At 37.1% G+C, this 10,585-nt stretch overlaps 1 protein-coding gene across 3 annotated transcripts; it reads right to left on the bottom strand.

The window, feature by feature from the left end:
- Nucleotides 1-2,273: 2,273 nt before the first annotated feature.
- On the bottom strand, nt 2,274-9,076 carry LOC148877098 (uncharacterized). 3 transcript variants are annotated; one of them, XM_088981747.1, is made up of 4 exons: nt 8,811-9,076; nt 4,945-6,582; nt 4,829-4,851; nt 2,274-3,324 (listed from the first exon to the last, which is right to left on the bottom strand). In XM_088981747.1, the coding sequence occupies exons 2-4, from the start codon at nt 6,476-6,478 to the stop codon at nt 2,590-2,592; spliced, it is 2,292 nt and encodes a 763-aa protein (XP_088837873.1). In that variant the 5' UTR covers nt 6,479-6,582; nt 8,811-9,076; the 3' UTR covers nt 2,274-2,589. The 3 variants fall into 3 exon arrangements, with proteins under 3 accessions (XP_088837873.1, XP_088837857.1, XP_088837866.1); XM_088981731.1 differs by having other exon boundaries at nt 2,274-3,339; nt 8,811-9,014; XM_088981740.1 differs by lacking the exon at nt 8,811-9,076 and adding an exon at nt 8,704-8,717 and having other exon boundaries at nt 2,274-3,339.
- Between the last annotated feature and the right edge of the window lie 1,509 nt (nt 9,077-10,585).

Raw genomic sequence — 10,585 nt, 5'->3', positions numbered from 1 at the left:
TTTTTGGCGTATTGGTCAAGCACACAATAAGGATTCCTTCTAAGAAGTCTGAAAAATTAAATTTAAAATCAATCCAACTGACAATATTGTGGGCCCAAAGGTTAATACAGTTGATGGTACAACGGTCTATCCCAACACTGGTGATGTTTGGTGTGTGGAGGTGCAAAATGAGGGAAAGCAAGGAGTTCGACAAAATGTCTCGACCAAGTAGAACACAAGGAACTCAAGGAAGACATTGTTACGATTCAAGCGAAAAAAATTGTTTTGTTAAATGCCTCTAAGACAACTAATAATAGAAGGAAACTTCAAGAAATAGGAGAACACAATAAAGATGGTGTAGTAAGTCTTAATCAAGGAACTTCTGTAAATGAAGTGAGTTTAGAAACCGTTGAGGCCGATATCGCATTACATGATGGCTCCTCAGTGAAGAATCAAGAAATGTTAGATGGATTGGCAAGAGTGGAGAAATGGGGGCTAAATCTACAAAGACAACGGTGGATGTGCATTCAAACGTTGTGTCTTTGGTTAAGAATAAAAAAAAAAAATGCAGGGTCGGTCAACCAAGTATACTGGAGCAAGGCAAGAGTTTACACCACCCTTTCCAAAGCATAGACGGTGGATGAAGAATAAAAGGTGGAGAAGGATGAGCTAAGTTTGGAGGATTGGAGAAGACTTGGTGTATCTCTATATAAGCGAATTGAAAACTCTGGTCAAAATAAACATGAGAGTGCTTCCAAAGTAGATCAAACACTGAAAACTAGAAATGTGAGATCAAGTCTACAATACATGTACGTCACAAGGGCAATAAACTTGACAAGGAAGCTATATCAATGGAAAAAGATATTCAATCAAGAATTGATGACTGGAAAAAAAGCAAGAACCACAAGTCTAAAGTGAAACAGGAAACAATGCCCAAGAATAAACAAAGGTAATTATGCTCGATTCTCTTGGGTCATTGGACATTGGATATAAGTTGGAGTTTTCTCCTATATTCAGTTTCCTAATGAAAAGGAAACAAAATTATTAGGAAAGTGAATTGATTGTCGCCTGTGGTGACTTTAATAACCCATATTTGATTTTTTTTTTAATTAAAAAAACTACAAAATTCTAATAGGTTGGGAAATAACACGAGCAGAGAGAATAAAGTCAAACTGACATGGACAGCTGCTTTTAAGTAAGAATAGATTCGCTCTGCAAGCAAGAGGTTTAGGTTTATTTTTCATGATAAGCCCAACCAACACTAAGAAATCTAGGAAACTGATTCGTGCTCCTATTATTTAAGAATGCCAATGGGTAGGTTCAGAGGCCAGCAGTTTTGTAAATTCTAAACCCTACACACTATCAGAATCCAAACCCTATCCCAACATGAAAATACAAAACCCTCAAAGGAGGGGGGGTGTCAGGTTAGCAGGCTAGATCCAGAACCTAACTTGCATCTAATTTCTTATTATATCTTCTTATATATAAGCAATAAATGAACACAAAAATTTAATTAAAACATGTAAAAAAAAAACAAATAAACTATCAATTGTCTTAAACATAAAATTCAAAATATTATTAATTAAACCCAGCACCTAATGCATAGCTCATATGCCTTTCAACAATATGTGGATTTGGTTTAGCCTAATTTAGTACCTATCCATACCCTACGGGTTGTAAAATCCCCAAACCTGTCTCTGCCCCAAAACCTGTTTTTCAAGCCCGACATGGATGGGAGGCGGATAGGGTAGAAATTTCTATCCCTGTTATCCTTGAGGAAATTCACTTTCCTTGTACATGCAAGGAAATGCAGCCTAAGAAACAAGCACTCTCATGACACAGGAAAATGATGGTATCATCACAAGACTATAGGTATACAGATGTGCAGCAAGTTAAAATAGAGGAAATAGTCTGTTCTGTGACATGTAGCTGTCTCATGAAACAAATGGCCGTGGCATACCACCTGAGCTGAAAGTGTCTCCGACCACTTCGACTCCTAGTACTCATAAGCCTGGGAAAACAGGTCAAGGAAAAATCGAGTAATCAATCCAGTTAAGATTGAGCTAAGGTAGCATAAACATTTCATATTTCGTGCATCATATTGACTCTGACATGCAAGATAACACGAATCTGGTTATATTAGCCTCAAAAATAAGACTTGTCAAAGAGCATTCTAAGTTAATAAATGAATTAGCAGGAGAGCCAGCAGAGGAGTCTGTCCCCTTGGTGAAGAAATCAAAATAAGATGACAGCACTAGGAAGGGAAATAAATGCATGCAGAATACATACCAATATAGTATATGGGCTTCAAAGGCCTCACCACTCGACTTCCAGTTTGCTTTATTTAGTAAACATAAGGGTACTTTTTTTGTTTTTTTGCATAAAGTGACTACATTCAGACTGAACCTACATTCTCACGCTTCCCAGCCCGAGATTTTATCATTTAGATAACTAAAACAAATTTTCTTCTCCTCACATGGTCAACTACCTTCACCACTGTAATTGGAAGTTCCTGATGAGTTCCATTCTTTGTTTCACAAGATCAAGGAGGAACTTTCAATAGTTCATATTCCACCATGCAATAAGCATTCTAGAGTATTCTCTGGGCCTCTATGTATTCCAAAGTACAAAAGATCTCTTTTTCCTGAACTCGCATGGATGGAAGCTACTCATGGTCTTCCCCATTAGTGCCATAGCAGCAATACTTGGAAATTCCTTCCTTTGGAACTCCTCTGAAGTTACCTTGGTGCTTTTTTCTCCAACCAAGGTAGATTTTGGCTTCACCAATGGTGCCAATGCATAATTTCGACACCATCTTTGAAGCCAAGAATGTGATAGATCCCAATATTCCTTCACCAAATCTGGCGAAGAAGATCCTCTGTTACCTGATAACATAATGGCCTTATCTGACTCCTGCCCCTTCCTGTTCACTTCGCCAAATACGGGCTCTAAGCTGGTTCTCCCGTAAATCATAATTGGTCCAAGCAACTTACTATCACTGGATGATGCATCTCCCAATTTTGATATCTTGTAACCACGAGCAGGAGAATCTGAAGCACTTAGCTTAAGACGCTTAATCCATCTGTTGTCAGGCTCCTGGACTAGACGGCTGTTTTGGTGGGGAATGAAGGTTGAATCCTCAAGCTGCTTGGCATGGGAAAGAAGGTGATCCACATCCAGACTCTCCGTACTTGATGTGCTCAACTCTCTGTTGGCCATTGTACCTGCTGCAGCTGAAGTTACAGTAGCTTCTTGGTTTATATCAAATAACTCTTTTTGTGCCTCAATGCTTTCAATTTCTTTCGGTGAATCGGTCATTTCCTGAGCTTGGTCCATCATGACGTCCTGCAGAACAGGCAACTGGTAGGTAGTCACGATTTCCAAATTAGTACTACATACTATTCAATGCTCATGAAAGCTAATTATAATATAAATACGTAACTTGGACAAAGGCACATGAGTTGATGGAATGCGTGTGTGCACGCACAAACACACAGGTCATGAATCCTGCTTATACAAGATTAGATATGCATGAAGAGTCAGCAGTCAAATTTAGTCCATGAATTCCAACATATACTGCCATGTTTATTATGTTCCATATATTTCTACCAAAAGATGTACTTGTATCTTGTCATGTATAGTTTGGCAAGAACTTTTCATGCCAAGTTTGATTTTCATGACCTATATGTGGATTATATTCACAGACTGGTGCCATCTGTTTGGTGGGCCCCATTTAGGATAGAGTGCATTAATATCAACTCAAACAGCTGAATCCAAATATGTATTTTATTGTATTAATATGAATACTGAGGAAAAGGAAAGTATGGAAGCCATATAATAAGGAAACATGTATGAATACACATTTTTCAGGAAACCAGTTTGGGGCCTTTTTTTTCTTTTCATTTAGGGGACTTGTCCTCCTTAACAAGCTTAGCATCTGATTTAGGACATCTTTCCAGTTTCTGCTTCCTGGACTAGTTTTACTTTTGAAAACCATGACCAAAGTTCCAAAAGGCCCCAGAAATGATGATCAGAGGGTTAAAATTTGTCTAATCTTGCTAATTTCTTTTTGACACAGAATGACCATGCCAAGGATTTCCCAATGGGGGGTCTCAATGTAAATGAACATCAGATAGGTTGTCTGTTAAGAAGCCCAATCTTCATATACATGCATTTTCTGTTATACTTGCATCTGAAAAATTGTTTCATCAGAATAACTACCAATCAGGCTGGAATGAAATTTAACAAAATAGCAATGAAGGCCAGTAATGTTGTAGGGAGTAAAGTGAAAAACAATAAAGAAAGATGTCCAGAAAATGATATACTTCTTATGCAAAATCTGAGATGGATATGACATGCATGGAAAAACTAGGAAGGATGGGATTAAAAATGTTTGCATATGTGGGATTCTAGGAGTAACTCAGTAGGTGATAAACCAGACAAAGAGATGGTTCAGAACTTGGTCTGCTCAAATCAACCAACTTATATTGTACATATAAAATCCATGTCATAATAGAGTGCACTCATTAAAAGTAAAACAGTGCATCATATGCATGCATAAAGGGAAATTTTGTCCACCCAGGGTATAGAGAAACATGGCTAAGTCAGGCGCTGAAAGTTAAGGATAGAAAAGCCAAAAAAAAAAGAGAATAAATATAGAAATTCAATGAATAAAGACAAGTTTTAATGCAGGAGCAGAAAAGTAAAATGACTCAAAACTAAGCCCCATGATCCAAAAGAAATTTAAAAATTTTCAGTGTTTCTGATGCAGACTGGCTAAAGGACTTAAAATTTGAATTACAGCAAGGTCCACCCGTAACAAATAGAAGAGGAAGGACCTAGTAGGTACCTTTGAAGGATGCGAAGCTTCACCTGTAAAACATTGAAATAAAATGAAATTAAGCAGGGAAGAAATGCATGCTAATGAGCAGTACTCCACAAGTAAAAGTTGGAAAGATAAAAGACCTGGAAGAGAGCACCTGGCATGAAAAATATCCATGTCCATGGTATCAGTTTCAGCTGATAATTGATTCTTTAAAACTAGTGAATCAGTCTTGACATCCTGAATGCCATTTCTTTGTTGGAAAATGGAGTTCCCTAAAGAGTGAAGCTTTGCTCCTCCCTTACCATGCAAACCAAAACTAAAAGGTAATGTAAACAATTCATGAAAGGCATTTTGCTTGAATTTGGTGGATACCATTGACTCTCTGATAATTTGGCCTCCCTTAGACAAGTTAACATCAGTCTTTTTCGTGATCAACAAATGTTGAGTTGCCTGAGAAAACCTGGAAGGAGCACCGGGCAATCCTTCCACAGAACCAACAGTAGTGCAAACTCTCAGAGTTTCTACATCACGAATAGAACGCCTTGGCCTTCTTTCTAGTGATCTACATCCATAGTTTAACTCTTCCAACTTCATTTTTCCGGGAGATCTGCCGTAGCTTGTTAAAAATTCAGAACAAGGAAAATTATGTATCTTACTTTGTTGTCCAATAAAAATTGGGGGAGTGAAACCACTAGTTGAAGGATCATGCATCTGCAATGCTCTATTCCTCGGCACCATATAATGATTTCCACAATTTCTATCATTTAGATGGTTATCCATCTCCTTATTACCACAGGCCAAAAGCTTAGAAGTGGAAGAGCTGCCATAGTTAGGGTTTTCATGTCTATCATGACAAAATTTAGCATTTTCGAGGTGTTTTTTGGATGACAACCCAGGGATTGACCAATCAGTTTCTTTTGTTGTGCACCTTAAGGACTGTTCTGGTGTTCCACCAGACTTAAAACCATAAGGCATAACATTGTATCTTGACTCCATAAGATCAACATCCTTAAACAGCCTTGAAGCAGGCAAACTTTTCTTTTCAAGACACTTACGAGAATTCACCAGATGCCCAGAAATTTGAGGTGTATTTTCAGTAGGCTGACATGTGCCCTTCATGGCAGCAACCTGCCCTGTGTTTCCATCAAATTGAGACCTGGATACGTGTCTGCCATAGACAATTGGATCATTCTTTGAATCCAAACTACTCTCTTTCATTTGGTTGAAATTGAAGATTGGAAAGGATTTGCATCCTGATATTGCATTTTTACAACTTCTTAAGTTCATCTTTGGTGTCTTGTTCCTTGGTACAGCTCTTTCAGCTTCATTTACTGCTTCAACTCCTTTTCCATATTCAGGAATATCAAATTCCACCTCTAAGTTTTGTCTGTGTCTCCATTCACTTAAGTGCTCCAACATATTGCGTGGACCCTCATCTACAACTGACCTTGTGACCTTGTTAGGCTCATAAGTTTGAACATGAATGGGGTCCTGCCGACTGTCACAACGTTCTTCTTTGCTACCACCATTAGGAGAGATATGATTAGAAATCTCTACTGCTGAGTCACAATTTGTTTGCATCCAATGGGCCATCCAGATGGATTGGTAAGGATGCATTGATTTTGTAACTCTTGCATCACTATCATGAATTGTCTGTACAACATGGTCTGACATGATGAATTGGAATATCTAAAATAGTTCCAAGTCTAAACAATCCCCTGTAATGTCAGTAGTTACCTCAAACAATGCAGCTGAGCAGGCAGCGATCGAAATCCAGGCTTCAAAAAACAATGCCACTATATTAGATTATATGCAGGGAGCAGAAAAAAAATTCTGTTTACTAACTCGAAGTTCTTAAATATGCATTTTGGATTATAATAAAAAATAATAAGTAAATAGGAAAACTATTTGGCTCCAGCAACCCTTTACTTCCTTTTGTATTGATGAAAGGGAAATGATAGCACCTTATATTTCTCCATGGATGGAATATGTGTCTGAAGTTCATATAAAAAGCCCATAGTTAACTAAATTACTAGTTGCCACTCTGTAATGGAAATTCGTTTTTTTCCAAGCCAATTTCAAGCTGGTTCATAATAGTTATTGGGAGAGGTTTAGTGTAGTAAATAGGCCACTTTAAAGAAGAAGAATTCCAATTAAAATTAACTAATTAGAAAGTATAAAAATGCTCTTTCAAATAAACAAAAATAACATGAAAACCGAATAAATAGGAAAGTAAAAAAGGAACTCCCTTGATAATGTAAAACATGTATACCAAGAAATTATCTATATTACCTAACTAGAATAGGAAATTGTAATAAACTAAAACAAAAGTTCGCTCATAGTGAATCTGGTTTATTATAGAGTTGTGAAATGCAAACCTCAGACCTGAACACAAACAAGAAAACTAGATAATGATAGTAAAGCCTTCATCTATTCTTCTTCAGGGGTAGTTTAGAGAATACATGAACATCAACAATGTCTAGTACCAGGACCAGAGTTTTGAGGAACAAAATAAATAAACAGGGCATTAAAGAGTGAATACCAGCAGGAAAAAAACACATGTTCTTGGACATGTATTTTCTCCTAAAGTTGCAAACAGTATTTAATTGGCTGAAATTGAATTCAGATCCAATCTGATTAAGGAAACCCAAATTCAATTTGTTTGTAATTGGATTGAATATGGATTTACCTCAATCTCATCCAATGATTTTTGAACATTTAAATTTATGCTTGTGTTATCAGTAATGTTGGTTTTATTTTTGTATGTTTAAACGAATCATGTGTTCAAGCCTCAGAAAAGTTATATTCAAGTTATTTTGTTCACGATATACAAAATCATAGTCATTTTTAGTTTAAATTATTTATGTCATATAATATTCTTATAATTTAATATTAATTTATTAATGATATTCAACAAGATCAAATTCAAATTAGAAAATTAATCAATTAAATTTAGATCTACGCATATACAATTCGATCCAATCCATTTGCGGCCCTGTTTTCTCATAAAAAAGTGAGACTTTTTCATTGACTCAGAAAATAACCCTGTTTCTGAAATCAAGGAAAAAATCACTTATGGAAATAAAAACCAGTTTTCATTTACACAAGGCTGATGTAGGCTACCATTCAATGTGTTGTACAAGACACCAAAATCTCCTATAGACCCTCCTACAAGTGCTGCCATGAAAGCTCCTATTCATCATATCAACCCGCATATAAATAGACCTCGGTATAACGAATAAATAGATAAATTGAAAAAAAAAAGCCTATGCTGCCGGAACCTCTACCTGAATATTTGTATGACTTAAGAAACATAAAAAAATTTCAAGAATGAATTTCTAGTTTAATCTTTGGAAGAAGGTAATACACCAGACAACCAAAAACATGTTTTGTACATTTTATTTTTAAGAGAATAATGGTTTTCAAATTACTTGCGGTATACAGTTTTGTTGAAATAACAAAGAAAACAAAACAACTCATGTCGGAGAATAATGGGTAACTGAAAATCTCCTGTTTCTTTCTTTTCTGGACAGAACAATAGGTAAATGGTATTTTCACATAAGAGCTAAAATTCAATGAATGAATTCAAAATTGGAAGAGCAAGGGATTTCTAATATGTGAAAACACAATTGTATCATTTATTTTGAAAAATAGAATAAACAAATCAACAAACTCTTAACATCCGTCAAACCCAAACAGTAAGTGGCAGGAGTTATCCTCGACAGTAGAAACGAGAAAGCCCATGTATTAGAACTTAGAAAGGACCGAACTTCAGCTCTGAAAGAGACCTTTCTAAACAAAACCAAACAGAGAAGAAATCGGACGGAATATTCAACCGTGGATACGTTAAGCCGGACTAAATGGTCTTTTATGTGTGTGAGAGTGAGAGATGGGGAGGCCTGAAATATCTGTTCAGCTGACCTCCATCATTGAAATCAACAAGATGCAGAGTTTGAGAACTCCAGAGATACAGTGAGAGAGAGAGAGAGAGAGAGAGAGAAGAGACCTGAAATATCTGTTGCAGATAAGATAGCCAGAGCAGAGTAGTGGAAGACGAATTTTCTGCCGCTGCCACTGGTTATATTTCGAAGACTTACGGGTGAATGGGGAATCATTTGGGAACTCCGTGAGCGGATGAGATCAGCGGCAAGCGAAAGCGACCGACGGAGGGAGGCCACCTATATGCTGTGAGCATCGAGTATGGAGCGTTGGAGTTGGTTATTTTTTTTAGTTTATAAAGCCGAGGACTTGCCCTCTGCCACGTAACAGGATGATGTTGCTTCGCGGCCCATGCCAAGTTTGCAAAAACAAGGACGACCATCAAAGAATTATTTATGGATTGAATGGTGGTGATCCTCCTGGGACCTGGGGTCCATCCAACCATCGAAGGGTATATGAGCAAGCACGTTGGAGAAAGAGGAGATAACATGTGTTTGAAGACTCGAGTAGTGGGAGGGAGTAGTAGCGACACCTCCTCGATGATTGATGTTGATGAAGACCGCCAGCCCTCCTTTTGTTCGTCGAATGTCAGACCTCCAGTCTTGTCTTGCTGTCCTCAAAGGCCTGCCCACGTGGATGGTGTTGAATTTCTTTAGCATTTTCCTTTTATTTGTTTGTTGTATGGTACAATGCTCATATTTTTGGTCCCACTTGTTCTTCCACTTTTTCGGCCTACGAATGGAATGGAATTTAAGGAGACAATGTTGCGGGAGCATGTCCTATATGGTTTTCTCCCAATGGTAAGACTTTTTGATAACAAATAATCAAAATATATTGCCCCGCAGTGGATTTATTAATCATATGTTTTGGACATAGTATTCTCCCAACATAAGGATTTATCAATTTCTCCCTCTCCACATCGCATTCCTTCCTGGACTCCCTGTTTTCTCTGTTGTGAGGGTAGAAACAATTGACTCCAGCTCTGGTTTTTATGGTTTTATATGCTTCTCACATCAGCAGTGTAGCTAACTTCTTGACAGTTTTTTTAATCTTTACAAACAGCTAATTAAGGTGAATGATTGATTGAATTGATATTACGTTTTTATTAAATGCCGTGTTATCATTTTAGCTTTAAAATCTGGTAGGTAGGGGTGTCAATGCATCCATTTCAAATTGGACCTCAATAAAATATAATAAATTGGACGAGTTCACACTTAATGATCAAAGTATTTATTGGATTGGATCGGACTTGATCAAAATTTCGATATGTATCGACTCGTATTGGTCGATACATATATCGTATCGAAGCCTTTTCGATATGCCCCTACAAGGGGTGTTTCGGGTCGACGAGTGGTTCAAGGGGTAGATCAGCTTTAAATCGGCCCCTTTGAATCAGTTTCGAAAAAATAAATAAATAACATAAAAGAATAGTATCGATACAGGCCGATACACCCTACCAGGTGGGCATATCAGCCTGTACCGATATTTTGAACCTTGGATAGAAGATAAGAATATAAATGTCAATGGACTAGGTTTGAGTTAGAATTAATCTAAATTAAAACCAATTTGAACAAATTAAAGGGTCCAAACATTGAATTTGGTTGATCCAAATAGTCCAAAATATACACTGAATTGAATTGGACCTAGTCCTCTTATAATGGACTCACATTGGAGTAGATCGCGGATTGAACCAAATCCAGTCCAATTGACACCCCTAGTGGTAGAGACGTAACTTCATGGAAATCTGTTTTTGTTTTTCATATTCCTAAACAAATAAAAATGTCCCAACCCACAAATTAGTTCAATGTGGCAAACGTCCTACTTCTACTTTTTGAGAACTGT

This window comes from Nelumbo lutea, chromosome 1 (assembly GCF_056320005.1).
Source record: "Nelumbo lutea isolate HS-2025 chromosome 1, American lotus-T2T, whole genome shotgun sequence".
Taxonomy (NCBI): domain Eukaryota; kingdom Viridiplantae; phylum Streptophyta; class Magnoliopsida; order Proteales; family Nelumbonaceae; genus Nelumbo; species Nelumbo lutea.
Note: the sequence above shows the minus strand (reverse complement) of the source record. Positions and strands in the feature narration are given on the sequence as shown.

Coding starts and splice junctions, on each gene's coding strand:
- LOC148877098 (XM_088981731.1), bottom strand. CDS start 6,478: ATGTCAGACCATGTTGTACAGACAATTCATGATAGTGATGCAAGAGTT. Junction 4,852..4,944: donor TGCCAGGTGCTCTCTTCCAG/GTCTTTTATCTT, acceptor AATGTTTTACAG/GTGAAGCTTCGCATCCTTCA. Junction 3,340..4,828: donor AAGCTTCGCATCCTTCAAAG/GTACCTACTAGG, acceptor ACTACCTACCAG/TTGCCTGTTCTGCAGGACGT.